Source organism: Ptychodera flava, unplaced genomic scaffold, assembly GCF_041260155.1.
Source record: "Ptychodera flava strain L36383 unplaced genomic scaffold, AS_Pfla_20210202 Scaffold_30__1_contigs__length_3116999_pilon, whole genome shotgun sequence".
NCBI classification, from domain to species: Eukaryota; Metazoa; Hemichordata; class Enteropneusta; family Ptychoderidae; genus Ptychodera; species Ptychodera flava.
In genome coordinates, this window is record NW_027248352.1 from 370,613 (window position 1) to 386,581 (window position 15,969).

The following is a 15,969-nucleotide window of genomic DNA, read 5'->3' on the forward strand; positions in this document are numbered from 1 at the left end:
TGTATTACTGGTATGGTGAAGTTTGTAAAGAATTTCCATAGTCAGGTCATCAAATTGGTAGCCATCGATCAATAGTATTCTAGCGTCCACATTAAAATTGATTGTCAAGAGAACTGACACGGCTATAAAACCTTTCAAATTTTACATTTCGTGTTGTGGCAAATCAGTGGCCTGTTGTATAATTAGCTGATAATTTATTTCTGATATTGATATTTCAGTTTCATGACATGGAAGCTTTAACTTGTAACTGCTCAACTTATCACCGTGGAAAGCGATTTTCCGTGCTGCATGGCAATTAACAACATCCATGTAGCTGTGTTGATTTAGAAATATTGTCTCAAAACAAAGAGGGAACAGAGTAGATTAGGAAACTTAAATATACTGAGAAATTTTGAAAATAGAAGACGTACAGAGTAAGCTTTCGTAAACGACTTGATAAACTTCATTGTGATTGGATCAAATGAATGAATGTCTTCAAAGCAGCTCCATAGGAATTATTGGATGCCCTTTGACTGAAAAAAACCTATAAAAATTTATTGTCTCATACATACGATGTGGTGATTTCACAATCCTAGGTGATCCAAAGTGTATGTTACTCGATCAACACTTCATTCGTTTGTTTGTGAGATACAATGTAATGTCATAAAAGGATCATATTCATCTGAAGTCGTTCGGAGCTTTCAGAATTGATGAAATATGAATTAAACGTTCCCAAATTTCGAAAGAGAAGTATCGAAATTTAATAGAAATTATATAGCTACGTTTTATGCTATAGTTTGCAATGCAGTGTTCGTTTGTTCTCGTCAGCGATGACTTGCAGGCATATAGAAACATATGCTGACGTCATGAATAGTTACTCTAATCCGCGATTTGTGAGTCTACGAGTTCTTTCGCAGGAAAAAAAGACACATGCATTTTTCTTTCAAAAGGCAGCTTCAACACCAAAACCGTTTACTTTATGAACTGCAAGAAAATTCTTTCTTTGTTGTGCGGTAAAGTCTAAGCACTCTACTTATACTGCATAGCATACCATATATTGTAAAGATTTTCAAATGTAATCTCAACAGTCTGGTTTATTCCTACAATATATACTCTCTTTTGTTGATAACGATAATAAAATAAATGTATGCAACACTTCATTCGTTAATGCAATAAAGGGGTATATTCATTTGAAATAGTTCAGAGCTTTCAGTGTTGCAGAACTACTGATTAAACAATCCGAACTTTCGACAGAGAAGTATCAAATTCAGTAGAAATTATGCTACAATTCACGCTATAGTTTGAAAAAGTGTCCGTTTGTTTTCGTCGGCATTGACTTGCGGGCATAGAGAAACATAATGCTGACGTCAAGAATATTTATATTATACCGCGACTCGTAAGTCTACGATTTCTGTTCGCAGAAAAAAATGACATATGCATTTTACTTTCGAAAGGCAGCTTCAACACCAAAACTGTTTACTTTATGAATTGCAAGAAAACTCTTTCATTGTTCAGCGGTAAAATCTAAGCACTCTACCTTTCAGTGCACAGCATACAATATATTGTAAAGATCTGCAAATGTAATCTCAACTGTTTGGTTTATTCTTACAATCTATACTCTGTTTTTGTTGATAACGATAATCAAATAAATTGACTAGTAACTATGTATTCAACTGTTCCAAAGCCTGTAAAAGTCTCCCTAGTTAACACCCAAGCTCTCTGTAGTAGCCCCCTTTTCCCAAGATAATGATACACGGTAACGGCGGGCATCATTATGATTAGTCCTGCAACTGTGAAGCCAGTGGCCAGGTCAAACTGCGGGTACCAGTGAAAGTATGGCTTGGGCACAAACAGAGTCCAGAAAATCGCTCCGAGTGGGGTTACGAGGGCCTGCACGACTACAAGATAGATGGCGCCATCACTGTGCCTCAGCAGTAGAAAGTTGAAAATGTTAGCAGCAGCGTAGCTGACCACAAATAACCATGATCGACCGACGACTTCAGAGCAGGTTGAGTCAGCGCCATATTGACATCGAAAACCGTTTGTGAAGCTTGACCAGAATTCATTGGGTGTAGATGACTAAAGGAAAGCAGAGCAACGTCGGCGTTACAAAAACAATCAGCACTTACAATTACGGTACAATGCATATACCTTTCTTGCTTTAAGTTCACAACTTCAGTTGACTGCGATATATTTTGATGCAACGCAGAAATACTTAATTTTATAAAAGTAAGTGTTATTTAATCGGATTATTTTAAAAACAGCAGTGCGACCCGATGGATTTTGAAATCTAAACGAATGACTTACCACGCCAAAGTGCGGAATGAAATCTGTCCAGAATAACAATGTTACAACGATCAACTGGAATATGTTCACCCATACATTGACCAGTAACGACGAAACCTACAAGAAGTGACTTAACAAATGTATTAGTGTTCAAAATATGGATATGTTTAGTCTTTCAAAATAAATTATTTTGGTTTGTTGTTCTGTACCCTTTTTTCTCTTCAGCCTTTATACATGAAGGGGATTGAGAACATGTAAATACTGCAATACCAGAGAGACGATTGTGACGCCGCATAAACAACTACGATGGCATTAGAGAGTGGAAAGGTGCCATTTCTCGTCTCTCGCTGTTTTGGTAAATTCGTGATTTTATTGAAAAGGTTGACGGTTTCCCTGAGACTACAATATGTGATTTTGAAACATATAAGGTCACACAGGAAAATAATTTGTTCTTGGACAACATGAATGTAAAATGGACAAACAGAAGAAAGGCAACTTTATGATTAATCATGATTTATACATATTAACCATACATCACCTCTTCTTTCATGACTTTCTCCAGCAATACGTTCATAACAGCGAGTGGTAAGAACCCGACCAGGAAAATGATTGGCCATAACACTCTTTCTGCTGTTGATAAACCTTTGTCTCCTGAACTGCTTCCTTCATTATCGATATTGAAAATAACAGGCTCCATCGATATAAACAGACCGACCAATACAACCCCAGTACATGCTAATCGTTTCCATCCCACACCTGAAAACAAAAAAGGTTCAATGTGTCCTTGAGTCCACAGCAAAACTTTCTTTAATTGTACTCAGAGAGGTCTCTTCAGCAAAATTGTACACTCAAGAGAAATGTTTTATTTTCACTGGGCACACTTTGCCAGTAAATCGGCATACGGACAACACATGCCCATCTCAACTCTCCCAAAAGGGTGAATAAATTAATTATCCTTTACGAAATAACCTTAAATGGGTTTCAAGGTATGAAATTTGGTATAACATATAAGGAAATATAAACCCTGATGCTTTAAAATTTTTAAAAACCATCAAATTCAATATCAGGGCATGCATTGCTTTGTTGACGTCACTACTCAGTAATTTGTCCTTCCGAACAAAGCTACTTTATAAATTTTCCAGAAGATTTTGTTTGAGTGTACATATGAGAAAGTGTTCATTGCATACACTTCGTCAATATTTCTGGCACATTGCGAATTCTATACGATGACACTTTTCATGAATTTTCACATCTTTTCACCCAATAAGCCTTTAAAGTGGAAAGAACAAATATGTTTTGAAGCTTAATTAGGTAAAATGGGAAAACTAAGAGTGATCATACACGATCAGGGATGATTTCCAATAACAAAATGCGCTACTTGTTGTTCTTTGGACTTAAGAAGGTCATACGTCAAACAAATGGAAGATGTTATTGGATTAGAATTGCTACACCTACCCTGTCTTATGATGACGTAACGTGCAATGACCGTAAATGGAATGATTGACGTACTGAGGATGGCCTGTAGAGTTGGCGAGGTTCTGGATGGGTCGCTGGCGTACACTACCATTAGCCCGTTGAGTGCGTTCAAGCAACCGGCTGCCAACACATATTTAAGCGGGGCCCTCAGACGCAGACTAACGGTACGATCGAAAGCCTTGGTGATTAGAAGCAACGCGAAGAAGAAGAAAGGGAATATCAATGATGACGAAAACAGCAGATAGTATGGATCACTCTTATTCTCAAGTGACTGTGAATACAATGGTAGTGTTACAACCATGGCTACATTACTGATGACAGTAGCTACCGTCAGGAAAACAAGGAAACACGTCTTGGAACAGGAAACATCGCCCAGCGAAGATAAAACTGGAAATCTGGTCCTGGACGCTGACTTTCCTTACTGCTCGTCCTCGTCGGCACCAGGTATTCGTGTTCGTCGTTACTGTTGATGTTTTCATCATGAATCCTTGACTTGGAAGCCATAGCTACAGACCCTCTGGTTTGAAAATGGAATAAGAAGGGCAGGAAATTTTATGACGGTTCCTATGTACAAATTGTATCGTTTAACCTTCCAGAAGCATTGTGGTCACACTGCGGCCATACTTCAATTTAAACAAACATACAGACACTCACGAACGTCACTTTGTTTTTATTATAACACGTCACATGCTCATTCCGTGTCACGATTGGCCAGAATACGTCACGTGACGAGAAAATAGATACGTCTAGTCCCCACCGGATCGACAAAAGTGACGTCAGAGGGTATTTTTTTGAAAAGCTATTTCCCTAGGGAAATAGTTCTGACCAAATTTGGAAAAGTGCCCGGTCACGTGACCGTAGTGTCGTCTGCAGCTTTGCAACAATGGCGGGTGACTAGAACGTGATGCTGCGTCCGGGATAGGTGACGACACATTCTCTAAAACAGATTTTCCGACATTTTCCAACATTCCAGCAGCGTAGGAACTTGAACAGCTCATCGACGGAAAAGATTAAAGTGCAACTAAGGATGTCGCTAGGTATGCTTAGAATATTTTTTGAAAGAAAGTGGTACCATGTACAACTGAAACCGCTGTGGAAACATCGCCCAGTAAACTTGTCACAATAGATTGTTGCGGTACAAAATATCAAAACACATTAAAAACTATATAACAATACAACATGTGCATGTGGTGTGTTATAAAACACCTATAGCATAGCGCCCGTCTATTACCCCTCGTGGCCGTGTGTTACCAGAAACACATCGCTATACCCCTCGGCCTACGGCCTCGGGGAATAGCGATGTGTTTCTGGTAACACACGGCCCCTCTGAGTAATAGACGGGCGCTATAGCCCTCATGACCAGGCAATAGGTGTTTACTATGCTACTATAGGCTGGACTCGCAGTTCTTCTACTCAGCTCAGAGAAATGGTAAAGTAATATACTCTCACAATTTGGCTAAACGTGACCTATAGTTAAATCGTCTAGGGTAAACGTGACCTCTACCAACATAGTCATCGAATGTCTATATTCAAATCAAAGCATTGACTTGGGGATTCTACACCAACACATGTAATTATAATAAGGAAGGGGTGACCATGAGGAGTCTAGAATCTGTGAAGGACTGCCCTTGTTTCGTTAAAAGGTGAAGTTTGATGTGTAAAGGGGCTAACCTTTCATATTGGTATCGTGCAGTAAGTTAATATCAACGAGAGTGAGACTCAACTCGATATAAATCAAAGACTAACAAAATGTAATGCACACGCAGAATAATACGTCCACCGTGTCAACAATACGCCCCTTCACTATAACAAAATACCTGTTCAGAAGTTTTAACTGACTAATGATATTTGAAATGAAACATTTTAGTGTCTGAACATTCGGGGAAATTTTTCTTATACATGGACACTAAAAGCATTCTATAAGCTTATACATACAAATACGAAAACCATGGCCTATTTGAATTAATTGTTCGGTTCAATGAAGGTGACAAGAATAATGTATGTCATTCTACGTTACAGCATGCGTCAAAATTAGCCGGACGGTCACATGCAATTTCACATTTATCACGAGTTCAACGGAGCCTTCCTTGGCAATATACATTAATAAGTTACAGGTGGTCATTCACTTATGAATAATTTAAATTATTACCTGCATATACGCCGCCAGAAATAAATTGCTTTTAGTATTGGACTCAGTGAAGCTGTTCACAAAAAGTGTCCAGCGAGTGACGGCTCCAGAAATAACCGCGTCGTGATATGCATACAAAAGCGGAGAAAGTCTCTCTGTTATACGCCCACCATCGCAAACAATAGACGCTGTCATGTTGTGAACCGCTGACCTAAACCTGTCCGACAACATCTGTTATTGCATTTGACTGCATCAAATCGTACTGAACAATTGCAGACGCATGTACGGCCAGTTGAAACATTTTCAGGTGCTCATTGCACAGTTTACCGTTATACAAAATGAGTCACTATTTTCGAAGTGTGCTTTGAAGTGTCTGGCACAATAAATTCAGTTACAATATAACAGCTCTATTTTTCACTTCGAGCTATTGCAATAGAAATAAATATAATAGTAAGAAAAGATTGAATCATACGCTGGACAAATAGTGATAATAGTCCAGAGGTGATTTTCATCTACGTTGGTTAGCGGCAGTCTGGTCCGCTCACACACGACGGCTGCACTGTCGACGAAAATAGGGTCAGGTATTGCCTCTTGCAAGCACGGCTATCCTCGGTCAATAGTACAAGCGCGGTGATTGTATTGAATTTAACTAGGAGTTACCTTCGAATTTAGATTTCGCTTGACCATCGAGTAATTTTACCTCCATGGTTTCCCTACCAAGTATCCAATATCGACATTAAATGAAAAATGCAAAATCACTTATTTTTGAGTGACTGCCGTACATGCGAATGGAGAGAAATCGCTTCCACGTCAGAGAAAAACCCATAGACGATATCGTCATTTCAGCCCTAAATGCATCATAGAAGTACAAAGTCGAAAATTTAAAAGTGAAGCCTTGTAAATAACTTCAACATTCGATGTTTCGATGTCTATTTTCCAAGCTTGCCACTATCACATGCTGATGACATGATCCTGTTAGGTGACTGTGCTCATTAACATGAACTCACAATTCTTAATAAAATGCATGGCGGCCCACGCGTAGTCCATATCTAGCCCTATTTTCGTTAGCAGCGAAGCTCGCAGCAAATGGTATATAAAAATTGGTCAGGGACGCAGACTAGGTTAGCGGACTATTGCGCACGCTCAGTCTTTTCTTTCGTTACACGTATCCCTGTGCCAACAGAATGGATATACCAGATATAGAGGGATTTAAAGGTTGTTCATGCGTTAGAAAGATTACGAAAACGGTCATGACTATTAATTCATTTTTGCGATGGTTTCATTTGTCTAAAACCGGGGTCGAATATTTGCATGGTTACCCATTTATTCAGTATCTTTTAACATCTCAAACAATATAAATAGTGTCTTGCATCAAACTAAATTCATGAAAAGTGGCCAACTTTGTCCCTTAAATGGAGAGAAGACCAATGATAGCTAATGTACATCTTGATTGAAAAACAAATGAACAAAATGTGAACGGAGAATATGCACATATTGCCTTAGATACGTTCCTACTGGTCACTGTGGTCCAAGCTGAGGTTGTTGCCGATGACGATACACTGCAGCGGCATCCCTTTGTTGACGTCCAACGGATTTTATCAATAGCACTTTATTGAGGTGGAAAGGTCAAGTCACATGTGACCAAGTAACACTTATAAGCCTATTCGGGCCTACTTGATACAAGTCAAAACAAATATAAGCGTCAGGGGAGGAAGCTTAGGTAAACACTGCGTGCTTATATCAACAGAGTCAAATATTATTGGCTCTAAGGCTGTGTTGCTACGACATCACTTGACTTTAAGCCAGAGCTTGAGATGAGATATTCAAGGTCTTGAAAGGCGATGTATGTCTTTCATAAGCTTTCTGAAACTCTCTCAAAAGTTTGAGCAGCTAGTAGGTCATATAACTATAATATTCCTTTTCATGCAAATATTCTCTTTTTAGAGTTTACTCACGTCGCCCTTGAAGATATCCCAGAATTCGCGACTTCATCTTCGATTTAAAAATGGCGGCCATCTAGCGATACCACTGTGAAGATGCTGCAATTGTCAAACTTAAGAGCCACTATGTATTTTCTAGTAAACTCATTTTCACGCCAACGATGTTTTATTGCCTGATGTGCAAGGCAGTGGTATTTTTTTTACGAATTTTCATTAGTTCTACGCAGGAATTTTTGATCAAAATAATTGATGGTTTGTAAAGTTTGGTCAAACATCCAATGCTTTCACTTTTTGCCGGACGTTTTTTTCATGAAAGTCATATGTTAAAGGGATATAGTCGTCGGAACTGCGCTCAAAGGTCGTATGGGACCCATATGACCCATGGCAACAATGTAGCTAAGGCACAATTGTGATTGATGACAGTTAAAACATGTCTGTCATAATCTATCATCGTATAATTTAAATGTTGCAGCTATGATGATGAGGTGCATCTTGATATCGTGCACGAAATACATTGTTTGTAAACAAGAAACTCGCACAGGCGCAGTTCCGACGATTATATTCCTTTAAACCCAGTCAATGTAGTATCATTCGACTCTTAATGGTACGAAATGTGACAAACTGTCAGGCGACCCCTATCGACCCCTTGCGTTTTCACGAAAGGGGGCTTTCTTTCTGCCTACTTTTAGCGATTTTCTAAAATGTGCACGTCTTATGTAAACATAGCCAGGCATGCAGCTGGGGCCGGGGAGCAGGTAACATCGACCCCTGTCCGTTTCGACCCAAGTAATTCACACCCTCTTGTCTTTGGTTGTCGTCAGATCAAATCCGGTGCCTTAGTCACTTCGACCTCAGTCACTTTTCATGTTACATGTACCTGACAACGTTTTACTGAGTACATTATGCAACTTGTTTCTGTGAGGAAAGCTGCTTGCTTCGAATTCGCTACGACAATCTGATACTTGTGGGAGGCCTCGGGGTACCCCCGGCCCCATTGTCATTTACAGATTAGGTAACGTGTGTCACTGAAGTGGGGATGGATTAGAATGTCATTTACTGATTTGGAGAAAAAGGCATTCGCCATTATTGCAATTGCTTGCCATGTGAGGCAAGATTGGATGAGCGAAAGCGATCAACTCGCCTTGGTGTCTTGACGCCAAATGAGCCGATTTCCGGTTTAGGGTCTTGTATTCAGGTCACGTCAATGAATATTTCCACAGTAACCCGTATAGATTGACTTAAAAACCATAACATCAACGCATCCGTTGGTTTCTTGTACTTTCAACTAAACCGCCGACACTTCTAACAGTTTTGGTGATTTTTTTAATAAGTTTCAGTACATTTGGCGCATTTTGGCCCAGTTCGGGGCCATAGCTAGCTGGGAAGGTCATGCGAGTGAGCAACATAACATTGTACCAATTTCCGATAAAAGAATATCGATCGTAACTCACTACACGATTACAATGGAGACTCTGCGCCCGTTCGCCTCAGTTCTTTGTTATTTTTTCAAATTTACTTGGATTTTCATCGTTGATATTCGCCCAAATTTGGTAAAAACAACTACAACAACAACAACATAACATGTATTTGGTCTGTACAACTTACGAGACGCATACTGGTTAAAATGCGTCAATTGAAGGCCCTTGTTCTGCATATGTACATGCCGTCAGATCGCCATTTAATAGACGGCAACAGTATATTTCAGTGATCGGAAAAAGTAAAATGTATATAAAACACGTTTCGTTAAGAAATTCAAAAATCTAAAACGATGGAATTTTGTATAACAATTAAAGGATCACCGTGTCACTTGTCATTATTCGTTCAGAATTGGAGAATTTGCACCGGCGAGGAGTGTGCAATCTTGTTTTCTATGCCATGAAGACAAGGTAGATGGTAATAGAATGGACACTGTCTTCGAGTATTTCAAAGATTCTTGCTTATTGAGGGATCAAAGTTCTTAACCCTCTGCCATCGACGGAAGTTATGAACCACGTCATTTATTTAACAGAAAAAAAAGCTCAACTTCATTAGATCCATGTAAAGCAAGGTATAACGGAATAATGGAAGCCAGATTAAACATAATGATGATATATGAATTCAGTGTATCTCGCCACTTGAATTCCTTCAAGAGTAAACTACATTTAGGTACTTACTGATTGTGAGCAAGATACAGATATTGTCTGGTTAAAAAAAAATCCTGAAATACTTTAAAGTCAGACCTTGAGTTCACATTGCTGTTTCAGTAAAAGGATACGCATAATGTGCGGCACTATGCTTAGAATTTCCAAATAAAATTCACAAACTACGGTAACAATACTGATAGAAACTTCACCGATGCTGTATAATCTCATTAAAACAATATTGAATGTTTTGCCCGAGTAATATTTGCTTTTAAATTTGAGCTCGGGGTTTGTCATGGCTGAGATACAGTTAAATTAAACAGGGATAATAAAGTCAATGGAAGGTCTCTGACTAGCTGAGAAGACATAAAAATCTAATAAAACAGTCGAACACCGCAACAAGAATTACTCTCGAAAATATCGATTTCAACTATTCAATCCACGTGAACAACGTTGAATATATTTCCATAACTGTGAGCATATTTTAAATTTGTTAATTTTAATCATCTACGAACTCAGAAACAGGATGCTAAGGCAGATCGTTGAACTTGAAGTATTGGTATACACACATTTCAACAACAACGTTTATGACTGTCACAGATGATATTAATATCTCGGTATTAAAGTACGCAAAGTACATCCAGGATCAAAATACAAAAGAAATACAAATTAGAAAAATTACAAAAATACAAATTAGAATCTAAATTGAAAACAAAATGATTTATATCTCGTTTTGAGATATCTTCATTCACACTGTCTTGCTTAGTTACATTTAAAACGCAAATGTTTGTCAGTTCTTCACATGACATCAGTGACAAAACAGACATTTGAAACCCAGATATTCATTGCATATCGTATGAAAAATTGCTTTTACGTTGGTACACTGGGAGATCATTGTAATTTGAATTTCATTGCATCTCGACATCCACTTCAAATACAATGTCATGGTCACTATATTCATGAAGAACTTATCTGTTTATCGACATATGTTGACTGTTGAACAGATACACAGCTACCACCACTCTGCATGCTCTCAATAAAATCAACGACCGGTCCAGTCTACAAATACCTTGATGCAATGGTTCCGACCGTCGGTAACGATCAGTTTCCTTGTACCGTCAACTGCTTGGACAATACCCCTAGGACGATTTAAATTGTCTTCATCAATACCAATGCGATACATGAATTGGCCATTTATGTCAAACTTTTGGATTTTGTTTCCAAATGCATCGGCTACATAGACAAAGTTATCCTTGCCGACAGCAATCCCTGATGGGTTATCAAATTGTCCCTCATCTTTTCCATCACGTCCGAATGAACGAACGAAATGATCACTTTCATCAAACACCTGTACACGATGATTATTGCAGTCAGAAACATAGACTTTTCCCTCACTGTCAAAATCAACTGAATACGGCGCTTCAAATTGACCTTCCTTTCTTCCAAAACCTCCAAACGAATTTATGTATTTGCCATCTTGTGTGTACTTCCTTATATAGTGACCATCTTTGTCTGTGTCTTTACCATTTCCATCCCAGTCTGTTACGTAGACAACACCATTGTGTGGATGGATTGCAATACCGATAGGATGTCGAAGTTCAGTTTGTCCGAATGATATCATGAACTTTCCATTGGCATCACTTACTACAATTTGCTTATTTCCATAATCACTCATAAATAGATGACTTTCTTCAGATATCGCTACATCCCAGGGTTCAAATTTGTTGTCAAACCGAGTAAACGTGAACATTCTCACCATTTTACCATCAAGGTCAATAACCTGTATTCTGTGATTCTCGCTATCGGCTACAACCAGATTTCCATCTTTATCAAATGCTATACCTCTAGGATTGTTGAAACAGCTGTCTTCCTTTCCCTTTTTCCCAAGAGTCTTCACCAATGGCATGAGAACTCTTACGTCAAATGGTGAACCAGGTATTGCTTGAGCAGACAGAGATATTGAGACTTTGTAATCACCGATCACTTCTCCGCGAACTGTCACTGTGTGTGTCCCATCAACATTTTCAGTCACTCTCACATCTTTGCAAGATCCATCCGGTAACGTCAAAGTCACTTTTACCTTCTGATTCGGATTCACGGCTTTACCCCTGCGATCTCTGGTTGTAATCAATAGGTGAACACTTTGACCTTTGATCAGTCTCTGAGGAACACCATCAACCGTACACTTTGTGATACACACATCGCTCCGCAGAATGCCGACCAAATCGCCACGCTTTCCATCGTCGCACGGTTGAAATTCAATAATTTCTTTTTGAATGACGTAAGCGTCCTCCATTTGCAGCAGTTCTTTAATATTTTGGTTCAAATTTGTCGTTACCGCCATCAGTTCGGCTGCATCCTTGTGATGTAAAGTACGCATTTCAATATAGCTTATCATGCTGACTAATTTACCACATTTCATCTGAAGTTCATCAATATCACTTTGAATTTCTGTTACTTTAATAATGTATTTTTTCTCTAGATCTTCAAGAAGAGTGGTTTCTTCTGATTTCACTTTTTCATGAGTTGTTTTTGTTTTTCGGGAAATATTCCTGACTGTATCTTCACATTTCATTTCAAACTTATTGTGTAACAACTCTCCCTCTTTTCTGCGTTCCCTTGCAATTGTTGCTTGCTTATTTAAAATCTGGATTAATTCAACCAACCTTTTTCTGTAATCGTCTGAAATGATTTTAAGAAAAGTAATTGTGTGTTCTTCTTTTGGATGAACACTTTCTATGCAGGCTGAACATACTGGTGACTTGAATGTGTTACAATATAAATTTATCGGGTACATCTCATGATTTTTACAGTATGACATTCTTTGTATTTTGCTTGGGTCATCGAAGCGAAATTTCCTATATTATTCAATTGTACGAACGCACTCAAAGGTTGCAAATGTCTTTGTTATAATGTTTTTGACTGTTTTGCTACATTCGGAACAGCATAAATCTATTTTACGTCAGTTACAAATATGTGTCGCTTTTACTATATTGCAGATGGAACATATCCCATTCAGTACAACATAGTCATTTGCAGTTGGCGGTATTTTATCAGACAGTGATTGTAAGTATGTATTGTTCGGGAGTCCAGACACGCCATCATCGGTGAGTTGACATGATTCTTTACAAGAGGGACAATCAAATATGTTACTGTTTTCCTTGCTTAAAGAGTGCAAGCATTTCTCACAGAATGTATGGTGGCACGGCAGGATCTTCGGATTTATAAATAGCTCAAAACAAACTCTGCATGTTAGAAAATTGGCGTTGATTAGTTTTGGTACACTATCTGGTAACACGGCCATTTCTAGATTATTTCCAAGGGGCTTACTTTCTGTTTTGAGAACATTCCTGGAATTTACGACTGTAACGTTGATTTTTGATGTAGCGGCTGGGCCTTTGTTTTCAGGGTCAGCAACACTGGATTCATTTGTTATGTTGATCAGTTCTCCTACCAGCGATTCTGTTTTCGCGGCTGGGACGAAATCCACTTCTCCGTGGTCGATGTCTGGTTTCTGTTCTAAACCTTCCAATTCTCGAATACATTCAGTTACGCTCTCTTCTGATGACATAAGCTGGGTTGCATTCTCGTGTTGACTGGCAAATTCTTAGTTGATCATGCTGACAATTCTACCATAACGAAAGTGTAAATCGTCGTTGTGGATTTTTTGGTGTTTTATACGAACATCGTATTCCTCTGTGACTTCTGTATTTAATGCCTTTTCCTCTGCAGTTATTTTTGTTATCAAATCAGCAGCTGTCGCTATTATCTTCGCTTTCTCGGCCTTGGGTTTTTCATTATAAAATTCTAAAACCTTGATTGCTGCCCTTTTACTCTCATCGATTTTGTCCGCTTTTTCCTTCAATTGTCTGACATCTGCTGATAATTTGCAGTTATGGCTCTCATTAGGGTGTTCGAGTACCGTACACTCAGAACATATTTGGACTTGACAGGTGACACAATTTGCAGGGTTATCTTTGTGAGTGTCTAAGTATGGGATTGGTAGAACAGCCGAGAGATTCTTAGACATTTCTTCTTTATACTGTTCCAATGTAAAAACGGTATTCTTAGAGGCTATTCTCGCTTTTCTATGCATCTTTGCGCATTGTTCGCAGAATTTTTGCAATTGACAATCCAAACATATGTGTGTGACGTCACCATCTTCACAGATTTCGCATTTTATATGATTTTCTTCGCTCTCATTTGATTCTGTTGGCGTTTTCTGCGTTTTTTCCAAGAGCGAGTTCATGAAAAAGTTGTCCTCCAGACCTTCAATTCCATCGTCCGGCAGTTTACATGGCATTCTGCACGTTGGACAGTCAAAATAGCCATCACTCTTCTTCACAACTCTTATTAAACATTTCTCACAAAATACATGGTGGCAGGGAAGAATCTTCGGTCGCTCATAACGCTCTATACAAATGGTACACGTAAGAAAATCTTCATTTATTTCTTGTACAAGTTCTTCGGTTGTTTGTGAAACTGAAGCAGCCATTATATTTTGCTCTTTTCTTCAAACTCTCTGATTACTTCTACTTAATCCATTCTTCAAACTCTCTGATCAGGTCACCTCACGTTCTCCGGAGGCAGTTTTATGTATTTGAAACTTGCTTTCGAGTATTTTGCGTTTTTCTATCTACATACCTCAAGATCATTGATTAGTTTTTGTTTTATTTCAATATTTGTCTCTTTAAATGACCTACACGTTCTGCCGACTTACTTGTTTGCTACCGTCACTTTTCAATTAGAAAAGTCTTAGGCCTATATGGCTTTTGACAAGAGTTTTATCACAATAAGATTGTTGGTACACAGGTTATCGCTAGTTACATACTTGTTCACTCCTCGCCTGAAATCGGCCCGTTCTCAGTGGTACTCTCGTTGAAAAATTGCACCTGAATGCCGATGACCTTGCGTTTGGGAAAAATCTATTGATCCTGTCTTCTGTTTGGTGTACTGGGATGAGGGCATTCCAAAACCTAAGAAAAATGAAGGTAAACAATTATGAAGTCAACAAAATGCTTGGCCGTCTTTGTGAATAATGATGATGGGCAAATGTTTCAGCGCAATCGATTAACCATAATCAAAAACTTTATGGTACAGAATACAGATTTTAAAATATGGATTTTTTTCTTGTAAGATACAAGAGCTTTATTCTCTTGACATTTTCATGAATGTATGTAAATGTTTAGTTTACCTCCAGTATCCACCTGAAATCAACGTTTGCACTTTTGACCACTCACTACTCTCACCATATATCTCGTCATATTCTTCTACAGCTTAGATCATTAGTAGGTTATTGAACACGTATCGCTTGATGTCTATTAATCCATGTCCATATTAAATTTACCTCTACATGCTTCCCGATAACAGATTTACTGGTAAGCCCTTGGTTGCACTTCAAATCTTCAGCGAAACGTTCATATGCTGCACTGTGTAATAACAGAAGCGACAATTTGGCAATAAAATTTATAATATTTTGCAACGATGGCAATGAATAGCCGATGGTTGTCTATTGTTTACACACCGTCTGTCTACCAACCTCCTAAAAGAAGTTGCACATTTTGAGGGTAACATTTACTTGTTCCATTGCCCTTCTTCTTTCATAGAGATTTAAAATTCACAGATTTTGTAAGTCGTGACATGTTGTCTTAGTGTGCAGTGGTAAGGTTATCAAACGAAACAAAAGAATATCAAAAGAGACGTTGTTGGTGGCATCCACTCACATCACCCCTTGCCGTTCCCATTTGAAGACTGCTTCGACAACAAACAGCAGTAGCGCTATTCAATTTTAATACACCTAATCCATACAAAAAGATTTCTTAGTTCGTTTAAACGCGAAAAACAACACGTTTGTCAATGTACTCCTTCAATAGGTGTTAACATTTCGTGCTCAGAACTTAGCGACCGTTCTCCGTCGTAAATTATACAAATGGGGATTTTTCGAAGTTAAAACACCGCTATCGAGCAACAAATTGAAATGTCATATACATATACTTGTGTCACTCCGCCCTGGTGATATTTAAGGAATAACATTAGCTCT

The 15,969-nt window shown here is 38.5% G+C and overlaps 2 protein-coding genes across 2 annotated transcripts; both read right to left on the reverse strand.

Annotated features, from left to right (window-relative positions):
- Positions 1–389: 389 nt before the first annotated feature.
- LOC139127277 (crt homolog 3-like) lies at positions 390–4,261 on the reverse strand. Its single transcript, XM_070693193.1, has 5 exons — positions 3,721–4,261; positions 2,804–3,021; positions 2,287–2,382; positions 1,447–2,058; positions 390–933 (listed from the first exon to the last, which is right to left on the reverse strand). Exons 1-4 carry the CDS (start codon positions 4,040–4,042, stop codon positions 1,621–1,623), a joined length of 1,074 nt encoding a protein of 357 aa, XP_070549294.1. The 5' UTR covers positions 4,043–4,261; the 3' UTR covers positions 390–933; positions 1,447–1,620.
- Positions 4,262–10,971: 6,710 nt separating this feature from the next.
- Positions 10,972–13,500, reverse strand: LOC139127248 (tripartite motif-containing protein 2-like). The gene is made up of 2 exons (XM_070693159.1): positions 13,260–13,500; positions 10,972–12,611 (listed from the first exon to the last, which is right to left on the reverse strand). Exons 1-2 carry the CDS (start codon positions 13,498–13,500, stop codon positions 10,972–10,974), a joined length of 1,881 nt encoding a protein of 626 aa, XP_070549260.1.
- Positions 13,501–15,969: the final 2,469 nt, after the last annotated feature.